Source organism: Ctenopharyngodon idella, chromosome 11, assembly GCF_019924925.1.
Source record: "Ctenopharyngodon idella isolate HZGC_01 chromosome 11, HZGC01, whole genome shotgun sequence".
In the NCBI taxonomy this organism is placed as follows: domain Eukaryota; kingdom Metazoa; phylum Chordata; class Actinopteri; order Cypriniformes; family Xenocyprididae; genus Ctenopharyngodon; species Ctenopharyngodon idella.
The window spans coordinates 18,621,015-18,639,183 of NC_067230.1; the positions used below are offsets into that span (position 1 = coordinate 18,621,015).

Genomic DNA, 18,169 nt, shown 5'->3' on the forward strand with positions numbered 1-18,169 from the left:
CAGTGAAATTCGCCGATTTTGGGTGCGTAAGATGTGAAGGATTGTATGGGCCAGTTGGCATTTTCACCCCATAATGGCGGCCGCGCTACCGGAGCGCCATCTAGTGGCTGTTGCCCAAAAAAGGATAAGAGTTTCGCCTCTTGGGTTCTATACTCATTGGTTTAAGTCAACCGTGCCTAGTGTGAGTACACCCTTAGTCTGCTAGTAATTTTGCTGTAAACAGTGCCTGAAGGATTGCTTGTTAATTCTGCTGGGAGTAGGTGAGACATTCTATTCCTCATTATCATATTTTTCATAGTAAGAGATGTCAAAGAGCTTTGTATGGTGGCTTCATTTCAAAAGTGCAACACAAACTGTTAAAGAGGTATGTTTTATGTACATTAAAATTTAATACATTACTGTCAGCCAGTGGGGGGGACAACAAGAAGGTAATTTACTTCACCCTCATGTTCCAAATATGATTTTCTTCTGCTGAACATAAAGATGATATTTTAAGAAATTTCTCATGGTTTTGTTTTTTTCAAGAAGTCAATGGGCACCGAAACAGTTTAGTTACAAACATGTACTTTTATGTTTAGAAAAGAAAAAGAAACTTATACAGGAACAACATGAGGGTGAGTAAATTACAGAAGTTTAACCTTAACCCTTTAATATTTTCAGGATTATTGAAGTCATTTTTACTGGGTCATGTATCACTCTGCAAACCTGTGAACTAAAATGATTTCAAGTTAATTTATTTATTTGACAAGTGATCTTGTATTGTAGTGTGATAATGGGCAGTGATGACATAACACATTTAATATCTAGGCATCTGTACACTTGGCACATACTATAACACAAAACAAATTGATAAAAAAAAATTCTGCATAATTTTTTCTGCATTCATGAACGATCACTACTCACACTCCACAGGTTCTTGATGTGGTTTCGCTTCTCTGCATTGGTCGTTGAGTAATTTCATCTTCTTTTTAAAAGGATATTGTGGCACAAAACATTAGCCTACTCATTTCATCGCCACAGCAGAAACTGCACATTGCACCCGGTTTAAAGAAATTGGTGTGATTTCAAATTTAGGGGGGCCAAAGGGGGGAGGGGGGCTTGTTGACACGGGGGCACTGTACCCCTCCCCCACCCCTAGAACCACCCCTACTGTTAGCATGTACATTGGTATGCATTCGCTATATTCTCTGGTATGCTTTTCATTTCTGGTAATCGTATACTAAATTGACATTGCATGCCATAGCGGAATTAAATGAAAGAAATGCATAGCTTCATTGTTCATGCACAGCAACATTTGTGTATTGGGATGAGTCTGCCTTTATCTCCCAATTGCAGTGCATACGAATCAAGAGGCAAAAAGTAGTACACCCGAGAACCAAAGCCTCGCTCAATTACACCATCTTTTTGTGACCAGCTCTCTCTGATTCGGCGGCTCCTCTTCTATCGGCCTGTGTGGACGAAGCAGAATCAGAACATGAAGAACATACGATATCTGTTTGTGAGGTTCAGCGCGTGGCATTCTGCAGGCAGCGACCTGCTCTGGGCTGCACTTGTAATGCAGTTGTGCACGGCTCTTCAGAACAGCTTTGGTAAGCTCCAGCTGGGCCTTTTCCGGATCATCCAACACAACGAAAAGAAAGATGCAGGGAAGAAGAAGACTGAAGATATTCCAGAGAACTGGAGGTCCAAAAAGTTGGGCTGCATCCCCATTTGGGCATCAATACTGTTAGGAATAACTGTTTCACTCTTTGTTCTGGTTCCTCTGATCATATATGGATTTCCTTATCTTTTGTCCCTTCTTGGTGGTACTTCAAATGTGATGTCAAGTGGGTATGGTGTGCTGGAAGGTTTTGCCATTGCTATACTTGGTGTCCCTGCAGTTGGAGTTCTACGTTTCATATTATTGTTGTTGAAGAACCTCATCTTCAACAAAGACCTTAAAATTAGACAAGGGCTGGACAACAAGAAGGTAAGTCAGCAGCTGGGACTAATGCATGAAGTTCGTAAGGAGATGAGACTGCTGTGTTGCTTCATCTACTTCATGGAGATCTTTGAAAGGAGGAGGATTAGGGTGGTGCTGGAGATCACCAACTTGGATCATTGCACACCGATGAAAATTGGAGGTGTTTTGGATGCCATCAACATTCTCCTATCTGATGAAGAGAGTCCCTTCATTTCTGTGCTGGCTGTTGAAGTCCTGGTTAGGCAGGTCCAACAGGCAGAAAACTGTCTTAGCAAAAGAGACTCGGCATATGACTTTCTAGATCGTACAATCACACTGCCCTTTACCGTACCTCCATTATCTGATGCATCAAAGTCCAGCGTCTTTAGAAACATTGTACGTGGTCAGTCTGAGAACCCTGAAGACATTCCTCCTGAAAAAACTGCAGCATCTGCTTTAGGAGGTCCCGGGACATTGTTTTCTGTTGAAGATGAATATTCTGTATATTACAGTGCGACTGAAAAAGATTTAGTTACCCTTTTGATTTCGAAAAAGGGAAACTTTGAAACCTTTGCTGCAGCAGAACCTAATCTAAACAAAGTGGACAGTTTAATCGAGTCTGCATTTTCTTGCATCTTCTCAAGAGATAAAAGCAAAGTTCAGCCATATATATCTGGTGACACCATGTCAATGAGACGAGTGATTAACTCAATTCGAGTAACTATTATGATTATAGAGACCTGAAAATTGGAGCCTCCCCCTCCAGAGAAAATAGCAGCCTGGGTGGTTTTAGTGGACCGCTGGCCTTGCAGATTAAGTTGGATTATTCAACGTGTTGAAGATGACCAACAGAGTGCCAAGATAGATGGATCATACTGTGCTGCTTATAATACCAAGACACTATGGGAAGTGTTCAATTACAACAGTCTGGAGCTCTGCATCATTGGATATGAGGTGGAGAACTTTCTGGAAAACGATGGAGACCCTGAGCTGTTTGAGAATTTCCTTAGGAAAGACTTCAAGTTCACTGTAGAGGAGTTGGAAATGTTTAAGTTTTGCACAGTGAACTTAAATTACTCTATGAAGAATGAGCTGGCCAGGGTTCGTGGGAGCCGCAGACTGAAGAAAGCAGGGAGAAATGCTTTCCAGTCCCTATCATCACGAACTGTGATGAACATGAAAACTGAAGATATTTGTCAAGAGGTTTGTAAGAAAAAAGTCAGTTTCGACATAGCATTATATATATATTATGGATATTCAAAAGTTTGGGGTTGGTAAGAATTTTTTGCTTGAAAAAATGTTTTTTTTATAAATTATACCCCTAACTTTGAACAGTAAAAGTATATGTATATATTATATATATATATATATATATATATATATATATATCATTCTTTATTTAACCAGGTTAAAAAACTCATTGAGATTAAAATCTCTTTTATTACAAGAGTGACCTGGCCAAGGCGGCAGCAACAATAACATAAACGTACAAATACACATCAAAAACAGAAAAGCACAATCAAGGATCACAACAGTTAAACTCTAACTCTTACTTTAAATCTGTTAAAAGTAACTTAATCTCATTTAGTGATGGAAGTATAGTCAGCTTAAAGATATTTTGTAAATTGTTCCAAGCAGTAATTATTCCTAGCTCTGTTCGAATTCGAGGAACTTTAAGATAAAACAAATCGTTTGAACAAAGATTGTAGCAGACATTTGCAATAGAAAAGCTGAGAGACAAATAAGATGGAGCTAGAGCACAAATAGACTTATAAATAAAACAAAAGCAATTAAAAGTTCGAGTATACAAAGATGGCAACTCAGCTTTATCATATAAAGTGCAATGATGTGCTTGAAAGCTATAACCTGTAATAAAACGTAAAGTGCTATGATAAACGGTATCAGGTTTTTTTAAGTAATGTACTGGGGCATTCAAATAAATCAGATCTCCATAATCCAATAATGGTAAAAAGGTTGCAGATACCAAATATTTCCTTGCACTAAAAGAAAATAAAGATTTCTAAAATAAAAACCCAATTTAAGCTTAAGTTTATAAAGTAGTTTATCAATGTGTAGCTTAAAAGTTAATTGACTATCAAATAAAATACCCAGGTACTTATAACTAACAACACATTCTATTTTTGTTTATAGAATGTGTTGAACAGTGTGTGTGTGTGTATATATATATATACACACACACACACACACACACACAGTGCCCTCTGTAGGTATTGGAACAATAAACAGTAAAGACAAAATTGCTCTGTTAGCCTTGGTGTCAAGACATCTATAAATATGATTAAAATATTAATATGAGGCAGAAGTACAGAATGTCACATTTTATTATTGACGGTTCCAACACAAAATGTTTTACCAACTAAGAAGCACTTTTAGGGTTCCTAATGTGAGCATACGTATTGGGACGGTTTAACTTAAAGCAAATGTAAAAGTGTAAAAGCTAATATTTAATTGTAAATCCCTTGCAAGCAATCACAGAAGCGAGTCTGTGACCCACAGACATCACCAGACTCTTGGTTTCACACTTTGAAATGCTTTTCCAGGCATTTAATGCAGCCATTTTCAACGGTTGCTTGTTTTGGGGAGTTTCTGCCTTTAGTCTCCTCTTCAGCTGCTGAAATGTTTGTTCAATAGGATTTACAGGTGCTGGTCATATAATTAGAATATCATCAAAAAGTTGATTTATTTCAATAATTCCATTCAAAAAGTGAAACTTGTATATTATACTCATTCATTACACACAGACTGATATATTTCAAATGTTTATTTCTTTTAATTTTGATGATTATAACTGACAACTAAGGAAAATCCCAAATTCAGTATCTCAGAAAATTAGAATATTACTAATGACCAATACAAAGAAAGGATTTTTAGAAATCTTGGCCAACCGAAAAGTATGAACATGAAAAGTATGAGCATGTACAGCACTCAATACTTAGTTGGGGCTCCTTTTGCCTGAATTACTGCAGCAATGCGGCGTGGCATGGAGTCGATCAGTCTGTGGCACTGCTCAGGTGTTATAAGAGCCCAGGTTGCTCTGATAGTGGCCTTCAGCTCTTCTGCATTGTTGGGTCTGGCATATCGCATCTTCCTCTTCACAATACCCCATAGATTTTCTATGGGGTTAAGGTCAGGTGAGTTTGCTGGCCAATTAAGAACAGGGATACCATGGTCCTTAAACCAGGTACTGGTAGCTTTGGCACTGTGTGCAGGTGCCAAGTCCTGTTGAAAAATGAAATCTGCATCTCCATAAAGTTGGTCAGCAGCAGGAAGCATGAAGTGCTCTAAAACTTCCTGGTATACGGCTGCGTTGACCTTGGACCTCAGAAAACACAGTGGACCAACACCAGCAGATGACATGGCACCCCAAACCATCACTGACTGTGGAAACTTTACACTGGACCTCAAGCAACGTGGATTGTGTGCCTCTCCTCTCTTCCTCCAGACTCTGGGACCCTGATTTCCAAAGGAAATGCAAAATTTACTTTCATCAGAGAACATAACTTTGGACCACTCAGCAGCAGTCCAGTCCTTTTTGTCTTTAGCCCAGGCGAGACGCTTCTGACGCTGTCTGTTGTTCAAGAGTGGCTTGACACAAGAAATGCGACAGCTGAAACCCATGTCTTGCATACGTCTGTGCGTAGTGGTTCTTGAAGCACTGACTCCAGCTGCAGTCCACTCTTTGTGAAACTCTCCCACATTTTTTAATGGGTTTTGTTTCACAATCCTCTCCAGGGTGCGGTTATCCCTATTGCTTGTACACTTTTTTCTACCACATCTTTTCCTTCCCTTCGCCTCTCTATTAATGTGCTTGGACACAGAGCTCTGTGAACAGCCAGCCTCTTTTGCAATGACCTTTTGTGTCTTGCCCTCCTTGTGCAAGGTGTCAATGGTTGTCTTTTGGACAACTGTCAAGTCAGCAGTCTTCCCCATGATTGTGTAGCCTACAGAACTAGACTGAGAGACCATTTAAAGGCCTTTGCAGGTGTTTTGAGTTAATTAGCTGATTAGAGTGTGGCACCAGGTGTCTTCAATATTGAACCTTTTCACAATATTCTAATTTTCTGAGATACTGAATTTGGGATTTTCCTTAGTTGTCAGTTATAATCATCAAAATTAAAAGAAATAAACATTTGAAATACATCAGTCTGTGTGTAATGAATGAATATAATATACAAGTTTCACTTTTTGAATGGAATTAGTTAAATAAATCAACTTTTTGATGATATTCTAATTATATGACCAGCACCTGTAAATCTAGAGATTGACTTCCAGATTGAAATGATCTTTTATATAAATATGTGCTTTGTTTCCTTTTAGCTGAAAAAACTAAGCTTCCCAGAGAAATTCCTTAAAACAGTAAGGTAAATTTTAATAGATGGCAGAACAATACTCTTCGGTGACCCCAAAGACCTCAGGGAAGTCCTGCAAATGACTCTGGGAGAATGGACGACTTTTAAAATTCATTTCCTAGGGGTCATGCCTCCTAGTCGGCCATCTCTAGCAAAAACTCAACAAGACGCCACAAACCCTGAAGTGATCATATGCCCATCTGGCCATTTCCAGTAAGCAGTACAGCTGACCTTGAGGTTTGCATCTCTGGATTTTTCCTCCTTTGAATGCATTCAGTGGACTAAGGTTGTTTTGCCTCCTTACTGTGAGGCAAAAATAAGACTGTAAATGTACACCAGTGAATCTGACTACTCAACAAATGATGATACTTAAAAATAGAGCTTTGTTATGCAGAAAACTCTTTCTGCATTTAAACAGATCAAATTTGTATGCATGATTTTTAATGGGAATAAGAAGTTTTATTTTGCTTAACTATTAAGATTTTGCAATGACTCTAAATGAAACTATTCCTGAATGTAATTTCTGTATGAATAAAAATTAAAAAACAAGGGGAACAGTATTTTACAATCTTTACAAGACTGTACAACCATTTTCTCCAAAAACATGAAAAAAAGTTCAGCTAGTCTGCACTTATTCCCACACATCCATACCTGAGACCCAATAATAACACCATTCATCAGGTTAATACTGTCTGACCAGCAATATGATGATGAAGAAAAAGGAAATATAACCTTATAGCTCCAAAGTTTGTGTTTGGTAAATTATAAGGTTTCTGAACAGAATTGCAAAACTAATAATTGTTTTTAAACTGGTTTCCTGAACACTCCACCGGTCTGCCATTGATCAAACAAACAGATAGTCCCGCCTCAAGCTCATGCTATTGGTTGAGCCAATGTCACTGCAAATAATTTTCTCTGCATTACATATTTAATTTTTTTTAATAAAAAATATTAAAATGAGACATAAGGCTCATAAGGAGCCTAAAATAGAACAGCATGGCATATTTTGACAAATATCTCAGAGTTCATTTTACAAGGTTCATGCAGCATTTTCCTATTCAGGCTGTTGTCCTGTTCTGCAGGGGCCGTTAAACACATAATGTGCATTTGTATCAAAAAAGCTTGTGAAAAATGCTTTTTGTTGAGAACATTAGACTTTGTGACTTGAGCTTGATTATGTTCCTACATTTCTCAGATAGCCACTGGAGGGCGTCACATGTACTCCTCAAAACCGCTTCAGTTCAGTCCTCTAAGGTAAATTTGCTCGAGTAACGAGCAGAAAGTGTTTCCAGATTCTATGACCAAAGAGACACTGGTGTTTCTCAAAAAGAGAAAAAGCAAAAGGCAAAGATTAAAATAAATAGATGAATGACTAGTAAAATGACATGCTTCCCTGGTGGACACACAGAAAACCAGCTTGTTTCTCAAATGATCAGACTGGAAGTGTGAACAAAAGTGACTGATGTTGATTCATTCACTTCTCTTCAAACTAAACGTCTCTTAAGAGGCTGTAAAATGACATCCTGTCCGATGTCAGCTTTATTTCCAGCTTTTGAATTCCATCTGAAATCACATACTATTAGTTTTCTTTTAAATGCATTAGTTAACTGAGCACTTCAGACTGATTTAAGCACGTTTTTCTTGTTTCTCTTTATATACTGATTGAGTTTCCGCTACCTTTGACAAGCTGTCTATTGCTTCATTTTGACCTTCCTCCTTGTACTTTAAAGATTTGCTTGCTCTTCACGGCCCATTTAAAAAAATGCTGGCCTCAGTTTGTGGATACAATAATGTTCAGAAACCTGCAGAGAGAATCTGAACTCTGAATAGTTTCAGTTTAAGAGTTTAAGTTTCCATCACTATTATGCCCTTAACGTATGTAAAAGTGTCTTATAAAGTGAATTACTACTCAAGAACACACAAAAAAGAAAGAAGCTTACAGAATCAGATTCATATTAAGACTGACGCATTAATAAATAAAAAAACAGCATTGCTGTATGTTTGTTTTTTGTGTCTACTTTTATTCCTATGTTTCTAAGGCCTTTGCCCCTCTTGTAAACCATCTCAGATAAAAGTCTAAAACCAGGTGTCAAAACCACATCCTTGTTTACTGTACACAGACTAGACTTAATTTCAGTCTTTTTCTTTAATTTAGAAGAATAAAACCCTACACAACAAAAATTTTTTGCTGAAAATAATGGATTTACAACTCAAACAGCAGTTTGATGTTTTATGCTATAGCTAGATTTTATTTTAGAGGTACATTCTTGATAAAATTCACAACAGATGAAGAGTAGAATAAAATTAGAAAATGCAGAAAATCTGAATAAATAGCAGGTTTTTTATAAAGTGCTGGTTTACTAAAGGTTTAAACACAGTAAATATGTATGTACACACACACACACACACACACACACACACACACACACACACACACACACACACACACACACACACACACAAACAGACCACATCATTGAGTATCTTCACTGTAGATCAATGTATCTTCAGTGTCCAGGTCCCTGATTCTGGGAGCTTGTATTTTATCAACAGTATGTTCAACATAATGGCGGCAGTTCTGTAGCCATTTCTCCACAGAATTTTTTGTCATTTGAAGCTTTTCGGCCTGAGAGAGCTCTGAAAATGACAATGTAAATGTGAGTACAGAACAAATTACATTTAATTATGAAGCATCTACATTTAGATGTGTTTTCTATTATGTTGGTTTGACTAATTTGCTTTAATGTGTCAAGTAATTGGTTTTTCTTTGTGGAACACAAACACATGATCAATTCTGTGTTGATCCATTCTAGTTGAATGACTCACCAAATGATGATTTAATGTCCAGCAAACTTTCCTGGACAAAGCTTTCCCATCTGCTGAACTCTCTCTCCAGAAGTGTTTTAATCGGCTCAGGAACTGAAGGAAAATGTTCACACCACAAACTGTTAATGTTTAGTTTTCAACAGGCCCAAAGATAATCTGAACTCAGTGAATCATTCTTCAGACTCTATACTGTACAACCACTGATCTTTTACTGCACATATGCCTATATTTACTAAAAAATATTTTGTCCTATTTGATTGTTTTTAGCCAACAATAAGGGTGTGTAACTCTCAACTCTGTTTAATGGTTTTTAGCATGTTTGCACCCATTCACAGGAACTGACATTTTCAGTGCAATTCTTTTAAAATAAATGTCAACTTACAGTTTTCCTGTTGAGGTGGAATGGTCACTTCTTTTAGGGAATTAGAAAGTTCATCCTGAACTACAAATGAAACAAAATGTTGAACATAAATAAGAGAAACATCTTCAGAAATTATATCTGAGAACACAAAATTGAGTAAAACCATACAGTCAAGAGGAGAACTCATGCTGTCACATTCATCAAGGTTAAGACGTTCTTCCATGATATCCATGCATAAGTTTTCTATCTTCTCTCTTATCTCTTCAGTTTTTCTCTTAAAGCCCTCATTTAGAAAATGGCAGACATCCTTCAGTTTGAACTCTGTCATCAGATCCTCATGTTTGTCAGTTCTCTGAAGGCTTTTCTCTGGATCACTGTTCTTCTGTGTTTTGAAACGAAACAGACTGTTTTCTGCCGCCATCTCATCGATCTTCTGGAGCAGCTCTGTGACTTGATCTCTGTTCTCCTTGTCTGAGTTGTCAAAGACGTGATATCTGTTCCTGCATTTCTCAATCAGCCACTGGAGGGCGTCACCTTCACTCTCAATGTGATGCTCGATTGATATGTCTTTAAATCTGTCGCCCCATGTGAACAGAACTATGGTGTGTCTCCAGACGTCTTCTCCTAATATAGACACATTTTTCTCAATGATTCTCTTTTGTTCTTCTTGAAATGATGTATCTGCTGGAATCACGAGCAGCATGGCGTGAGGGAATTTCTTACACTCTGAAACATTTTCTAAGATCGCAGATCTAATAAAGTCTGGGTTGAGCTCTGATGCAAAATACTTCCACCAGCCTGGAGTGTCCAAAACGGTCATCTTCCTTCCATCTACGTCTCCGAAACCTCTTTTTCCTTTTCCGGTTCTTCCTCCTATGTCAAATTCATCCGTGTTCAAGATGGTGTTTCCAGCTGAGCTCTTTCCAGATAGGATCCATCCCAGCAAAACAACTCTGATCTCCTCAAGACGACGTACATATGCTGAAATGAAAAGACAAAACTAAAAGATCTGCATCTATGACCCTCAAGGCTGTAACCATGTGGGGGGTGGGGTGGGGGGGTGGGGGATTGTAATGGTACAAATTAAAGGATTTAAATGGATTGGATTTCAGAAAAAAAATAAAAAAATTAAGAAAAATACAAAAACAAGTCATCAAATTTACCTATTTGCAAATTTGTATTTTAAAATATCAATACATTCATTCTTTAGTACATTTAATATGTCGAAAATGCAATACAGCAAACTAACAGGGGAACGTTCTCAGAACTTTGGCTAATGTTCTGGCAAGGTTCTCTCAAAGTTATGAACAAACATTCTTCCAGTAACATTAATAGAAGGTTTGTTCAAAGTTGTCTGGTCTTTAACAATGTATTTATACATCATTCATGAGTCCAAAGATACTTGGGGAATGCCTCCGCATGACGATGTCTGAAGTACGTGTAAAAACGTGACAATGACATTGGCCTGCAACAACCCGTGACGTCACTCTAGTGCGACCGTGAGTACAAAGGGCACCTAGAGTACACTTCAGGTAGTGTGTTTCCCTTGTGTCCGTGTTTTCTAACATCGGATGATACACACGAGATGTGAATCTTCTGTCTCGGAGAGAATCATGCGCATTCTATTCTGGAGGGAGCAGAATGCGCAGATTGCGAGAGCTTTTCAATGCAAAAGCTCCATTTGCGCCTGTCCCTTTTCTCAAGGGAATTAGGAAGGCGTCTGTGCCCGGTGGTTCAGGACCTGCAGCAGCTGAGGCACAGCGGAGACTGAGATCTTGGGGCTCACAGATTGAGCTGCGGAGGATTTCGAGCAAGGTTCTCAGTCCTCTGTTGGCAGCGTGAGCGCTCCGCTGGATGAGGATGTTCTTTCACTTGAATCATCTAATCCAGCGGATAGGGCTCTTTTGCCTTCGAGCCAAGAAGAGCAGGATGTGGCTGTTGTGGGTGAAGACATTTTAATGGAGCCCTCTCAGCCTGCCTGCCCCACATACAATGAAATGCTGGATGTTATGGCCCATGTGACACAGAGATTAGATCTTCCTTGGAAGCGCGAAAAGCCACAGATTGCTCACGGTAGACTAGACGAGCGTTTCTTGGGTGTCCATAACCGCCCAGTTCCAGCGAGTCTCACGTTTCTGCCAGACCTCCATGCCAAGGTGGAGAGGTCTTGGAAGAAACCATATTCGGCTCGCGTTCATCTCTTTCACCACACTAATTACTTGAGTGTGGAGGGACTGCGCTAGCACGGATATGCATCGATGACTCCCATTGAGGATATGTTTGTGAACTATCTCTCAATGGGGGATACATCAATGTTGTTGAACACACTGTCCCTGCAGTCTAAGCCATTAAAGATTACATCAAAGCTGAATGGCAGGGTGTATGCAGCTGCGGGTCAGGCCAGTGGGGCTCTGCCCACAATGGCAGTGCTGCAGACCGACCTGCTTAAGGACCTGGATGATGGCCAGGGTCTGTCCCCGGAAGCGGTGACTGAGCTGCGCCGCACCACAGATCTCGCTCTCCGGGCCACCAAACAGACAGCAGCCACGATTGGTCGACCAGTAAAACAGTGACATCAGGTGTTCCTCCTCTCACTATTGAGACTCATTCTACCGAGGCCTCCGCTCACTTTGGCTCTGCTAGTCAGTGACATCAAGTGTCCGGCCCTCTTGAGGCCACCTTGGTAAGCTGGCTTTCAGTTTGAGTAGGGTTGGCCTCCTCTCGCTATGGAAAGTTGTTCTTCTGAGGTCTCCGCTCATCTGAGCTCTAGTTAGACAGTGACATCAGGTGTTCGGCCCTCTGTGAGGCCACATTGGTAAACTTTCTCTGGCCTCCTCTCATTATGGAGAGTAGTTCTGCTGAGGCCTCTGCTCACTTGAGCTCCAGTTAGACAGGAACATTGAGTGTTCGGCCCTCTGTAAGCCGCCTCAGTAAACTGTCTTTGAAGTTGAGCATGGTTGGCCTCCTCTCGCTCTAAAGAGTAGCTCTTCTGTGGTCACTGCTCACCTGGGCTCAAGTTGGACAGTGACATCAAGTGTTCAGCCCTTGATAAACTGTCTTTGGATTTGAGTATGATGGGCCCTATTTTAATTTGCCTCAGAGATGCTGACTTCGAGTCGGGCAGGGTTGAGCATGTCTTTTCAGCTCCCATGGGGTCCTCAGGGGTTGAACCAGATCCCTCTAGTATAGTGACAAGTTGAGGGAACTCACATTTCTCTTTGCCTGTATTCGATTAAAGATAATTCCTGTCAATGAGACTAGCGTTACCAGACCTGAGCTCTGCCTAGGTCTGGTAACGCTAGTCTAAGTCTGTTGATCCTTCATGTGCTTCTCATAGCCATTTAGGCAGTTATTCCCTCAGCATGGAGGACTGGGTAATCATTCTCCAAAGAGTCTTTGGACACAGTGCAAGTTCCCATTCGAAAGGGAACGTCTCAGGTTACACATGTATCCATGGTTCCCTGAGAAGAGGAACGAGACACTGTGTCTTGCTGCCATGCTTCAGGTATACCTGGTCACATCCCCTTCAGACAAAAATGCTGATGACGTGTACTCTAGGTGCCCTTTTGTACTTACGCTCGCACTTGAGTGATGTCACGGGCTGTTGCAGGCCAATGTCATTGTCGCATTTTTACACATACTTCAGACATCGTCATGCCAAGGCATTCCCCAGTGTCTTCGGACGCAGTGTCTCGTTCCCCTTCTCAGGGAACCATGGTAACATGCGTAACCTGAGATGTTTTCTGAAACGTTTCAGTTGGACATTCATCTAACATTTTTAAATGTTACTACTTGTTTCAGAACATTTCAAAAACATTCAAAAGTAACATTCCCATGATGTCTGCAAACTGATCCCTAGAATGTTCCCTTGATGTTCGTATAACCAAGAAATAAATAACATTTAACATTTGAAGGGGGTTTATGTCAGAATTTTCATGTATTAATAGCTCTTTTATTAGGTCATTCCATGTCAAATCAACCTAGATTGGTAGGTCTATTAGTAAAATCTGTTGACTTTAACAATCTTTGTTTCATTATATGCCAATGGTGACAGTTCAAAAATGGGAAAAATCCCAAGTTTGCATGCCTGTAACTCAAGAAGTATTAAAGATATCTTAATATCCTTTTATATTTTGGTTTTTAACAAAAAATTCTGTTGGTATCTTCATTTTAAAGGCCCTCAATGGTTCAATCCCAGAGATATGGAAATCTTAATGCGGCTCAATGAGTAAATTGGTAAATTGTGCACATTTTCAGTGGTCAAAAACCAAATATGGGTCACTTTGCATACAGCTGATACTTTTTTCTTTTAAAGAGGAATATCTGAACAATAAATAATGTTAAAACTAGAAATGTATCTCATGTTTTTCTATCAGCTCAATTGCGTAGAACAATTCTTCATTTTCAAGGCTCTATAAGGTTTAATACCATAGGTATGGGGATCTTAATGCAGCTCCATGTTCAATTTGTTGAATTTTATCCATTTTCAGTGAACGAAAACCAAACGTGGTTCACTTTGCAGAGCTGAAACTTATTGAATTTAAAGGGAATGTCTGAAGAATAAATAATGTTCAAACTAGAAATGTATTGTGTTTCCCTCTATCAAAACAACTGCATACAACATAAAAAGAAATTTGCTGTGGGCAGTGAATCACATTCAGTCTCTTTTGATGGCTGCAGTTCACTTAATGGCCACCGGTGTAGCTAACAGGTTTCTGAATTCTAAATATAGACCCTTTAAAATGTTTTAAACATTCAGGGAACATTCAGAAATAAGTTTCATAACATAAATGTAAAACGTTTTTAGAACATATTTTTGTTTCTTGTCAAATTCAGTTATTAATTACTTAAATCAAGCAAATGATTCAGTCTATACTTTCAATTTAAAAAGGCAAAATAAGTTTGCAATGTACCTTTTTCTTGAACTATTGACCGAAGCTTCTGTACTCTGGATTTTCTAGAACTCGCTCTCATCTGAATTTCCTCCCACTCTTCATTGACCTCCTTTACTTTTTCCAGGTCAATGTCAAAGTGCTTGCCGTTATTCTTCCCAACAATTTCTTCAATTTTCTTGAGAAGCTCTGTGACTTGGGTTCGGTCATGATGGTTTGAATTATTAAAAACGTGATATCTATTTTCACATTTTTCAACAAGTCGCTTGAGCGCTGACCACGATTCATAAATATGTTGCTTTACGTGTTCTTGTTTAATTAAATCTCCTCTTGTGAAGATTACGAGGGTGTGAGTCCAGACATTCGGACCCAACAGCTCCACATAGTCCTCCAAAAACTTCCTATCAGAGTCGGTAAATGTGCAATCAGCCCGAATCACAATCATGACAGCGTGAGGTCCGGGTGAAGTCAGAGACATCCTGCGAACCAGCTGCTGTTTGGAGATGTTTGATAAATCATTCAGACTGAAAGTTTTCCACCAGCCGGGAGTGTCAACCAGACTGACTCTCCTGCCATCAATAAATCCCTCTCTCTTCACATTATCTGCGGATCCTTTAGCTTCTGTTTCACAGGTTTCCAGTATAGTGTTGATCACTGACGTCTTCCCAGAATGACGCCTTCCAAGCAGCACCGCTCTCAACTCTTGAGAGACAAAACAGGAAGAAAAGCAAATAATATCAAAGCACATTCATTTAATGCACATTTCACAATATAATACAAGAGATGTAAACTGACCATAAATCAATAATTCAGGTTGATTGGGGCACTTTTTCCCCCGTCATCTCAATGACAAAATGTATTTTATTTACCTTTGATGATGTGCAAATATACTCACCCATTTGTTTGTTGCCTTGATGTTTGGACATTTTTTTAGAGATGTATGAAAGAATATAAAAAACGGGTAGAACAAGATGAAAATGAAGAAAATCTATTAAAGAAATTTGAAAAAAAGAATAAGACACTAAATAAAGAGCACAAAGGACCTAAAATAAGTTAAAAATTTTAAGAAATTAAAACTGAAGTAATTAAAAAATATTTGTCTGATTTGTATATGTATGTAAACAGACTGTATAACATCTTACCTGTAACTCTGTGTGATTATCAAATCTCCTAAAGCATTGGTTTCTGCTCTTTGAGGTCAGTGTGGATGATCTTATAAGCTTGCAGATGGATCATGTTTCCAGAAACAGTGAAAAGTTGTGGTTAGGGTGGAAAAAATGGCAGCATAAATAATGGTTAGGCTCAAATAGTTTAGCACTTGAGGTGTGACAGCGTCCTCTTCTGGCCACATTAATTAAAAGAGGAAACCTTTTATTTAGACCAGGAGTTTATAAAATAAATAAGTAAAAATGTGATTATACTATGATTGTGTGTAAAATAAAAAATATTTATTAATCTATTAGATTAAAATAAATATAAAAATATTAAAATTAAATAAAAGTGTTTAAATGTACATTACTATAGTGAGTAGAAAACAACTTAATAGAAACTAATTTTAGATTTACAAAATTTATTTTTCAGTGTATAAATTGGGTGTTTATTTTTATTTGGGGGCCTGTGGCATCTAAAAGATTGAAAACAAACTGTTGCCTATTGGATTTTTTTATGACATGCTAAAGGCTAAAGTTCTAGTGACTTTTATTATGTAACCTCTAAGTGTGAAAGATTTTGAGAGTCATCATTCTTTCAAAGTGAACTTATGTTTATTATAGTCTGTCATCTTAAAGGGTTAGTTCACCCAAAAATGAAAATAATGTCATTTATTACTCACCCTCATGCCGTTCCACACCCGTAAGACCATTAATCTTCGGAACGCAAATTGAGATATTTTTGTTGAAATCCGATGGCTCCGTGAGGCCTCCATAGGGAGCAATGACATTTCCTCTCTCAAGATCCATTAATGTACTAAAAACATATTTAAATCAGTTCATGTGAGTACAGTGGTTCAATATTAATATTATAAAGCGACGAGGATATTTTTGGTGCGCCAAAAAAATAAAATAAAAAAAATAACGACTTATATAGTGATGGCCGATTTCAAAACACTGCTTCAGGAAGCTTCGGAGCGTTATGAACCAGCGTGTCGAATCAGCGGTTCAGAGCGCCAAAGTCACGTGATTTCAGCAGTTTGACACGCAATCCGAATCATGATTCGACACGCTGATTCATAACGCTCCGAAGCTTCATGAAGCAGTGTTTTGAAATCGGCCATCACTAAATAAGTCGTTATTTTGTTTTTTTGGCGCACCAAAAATATTCTAGTGGCTTTATAATATTAATATTGAACCACTGCACTCACATGAACTGATTTAAATATGTTCTTAGTACATTTATGGATCTTGAGAGAGGAAATGTCATTGCTCCCTATGTAGGCCTCACTGAGCCATCGGATTTCAACAAAAATATCTTAATTTGTGTTCTGAAGGTTAACGAAGGTCTTACGGGTGTAAAACGATACGAGGGTGAGTAATAAATGACATTATTTTCATTTTTGGGTGAACTAACCCTTTAATGTAATCTATCAGCTGTGACCTTTTTTGTGCACTCGACTGATTACTGACAATGTAATTCAATACATTTTGTAAAGGTAATGTAACTTTTGGCTCTAGCATTTTGCGGAAGAACATTGTTTTGGTTGTGCTTCGGCTCTGCGCGGATGAATATGATTATCCTTCTGCTCATAAAACGTTCGCTACTAGGCTTGAGGTATATAAACAGTTTAGATGGAAAGGATCTCAATCTGACTAGCTGAAGATGTTACTGTAGCTTCAACCATTAATAGACACGGTACTTCCATGAAAAACTCCAGCAAAGAACTACAACATCCATAATGAAATGCGCTTCACAATAGATAATGCTTTACAATGAACTCTGTTAGAGAGATACATATTTCAATCTGTTCAATAAAACACTTTACTCACCTGTTGAGTAATAAAAACACCATCATCTCCGCCTTGCTTTAACAACATTTCAAGTCCCTTAGTTCTCACCATCTCTGAAAAGCTGAGCCAATGTTGATTCTTGTTTTATTACGAGCTCTGTCGCGTTCTCTTTTTTGTCAGCAGACTCTCCTCTGTTCGGCGTTTGTTTAAAATGTGTGATTCCCCGGAGATTTAGCGACTCCACGTCAACCTTTCTCACTCGTTGTGACGACTAACCTGACACTCACTCACCAGACACGCCTCAAAGCAGCCAGAGCAACTTTTCTCTACGGATATGACGAGATATGCACAGTGCAATTTCCCGCCAAAACCATCCCGACAGGTCAAAAATATAAACGCTTGTAATACGCTTACCATAGTGAATCAGGTAAGACAAAAAGACATTTTGGGAGAAGGATTAATTATCATTATTTAAATATTGTTAATTTTGACCAAAAAAAAAGTTACATAGTATACATTTCCATTGATGTTATCTATTTGGTGTTTTAATTAAAATCTACACATTTGATTTCCAGAGCGTTTCTGCCTGTAGAAAAAAATAAAAAAATAATATATATATTTGAATTTGCAGTAAATGTGGTCCACATATGCAACATTGGGGTTGAATAAATATCATCTCTCATCATCAACCAAGAAAAAAACATTTTTAAAACACTTAAACTGGACGTTCAGAGATAATACCAAAATAATATCATATCTTAATGGGAATGTTAGCAAAACGTTCTTAGAACATAGCTGGTGTGTTTCATGTCTCGACAAATTCATTTATGAATTAA

The 18,169-nt window shown here is 38.4% G+C and overlaps 1 protein-coding gene and 1 pseudogene across 2 annotated transcripts; one reads left to right on the forward strand and one right to left on the reverse strand.

Annotated features, from left to right (window-relative positions):
* Positions 1-608: 608 nt before the first annotated feature.
* LOC127523046 (NTPase KAP family P-loop domain-containing protein 1-like) lies at positions 609-6,529 on the forward strand (annotated as a pseudogene).
* A 2,016-nt stretch (positions 6,530-8,545) lies between these two features.
* On the reverse strand, positions 8,546-16,208 carry LOC127522354 (GTPase IMAP family member 8-like). Of its 2 annotated transcripts, XM_051912205.1 has the most exons (7): positions 15,534-16,208; positions 15,287-15,379; positions 14,413-15,093; positions 9,668-10,480; positions 9,521-9,580; positions 9,139-9,231; positions 8,546-8,949 (listed from the first exon to the last, which is right to left on the reverse strand). In XM_051912205.1, exons 2-7 carry the CDS (start codon positions 15,315-15,317, stop codon positions 8,786-8,788), a joined length of 1,842 nt encoding a protein of 613 aa, XP_051768165.1. In that variant the 5' UTR covers positions 15,318-15,379; positions 15,534-16,208; the 3' UTR covers positions 8,546-8,785. The 2 variants fall into 2 exon arrangements, with proteins under 2 accessions (XP_051768165.1, XP_051768164.1); XM_051912204.1 differs by having other exon boundaries at positions 9,521-10,480.
* Positions 16,209-18,169: the final 1,961 nt, after the last annotated feature.

What these genes read in the sequence shown, in the direction of transcription:
- LOC127522354 (XM_051912204.1), bottom strand. Translation starts at nt 15,317, where the DNA reads ATGTCCAAACATCAAGGCAACAAACAAATGG. An exon ending in GTCAATAGTTCAAGAAAAAG is followed by an intron (nt 10,481 to 14,412) that starts GTACATTGCAAA and finishes TTTTCATTTCAG; the next exon opens with CATATGTACGTCGTCTTGAG. An exon ending in GGACATTAAATCATCATTTG is followed by an intron (nt 8,950 to 9,138) that starts GTGAGTCATTCA and finishes TGTCATTTTCAG; the next exon opens with AGCTCTCTCAGGCCGAAAAG.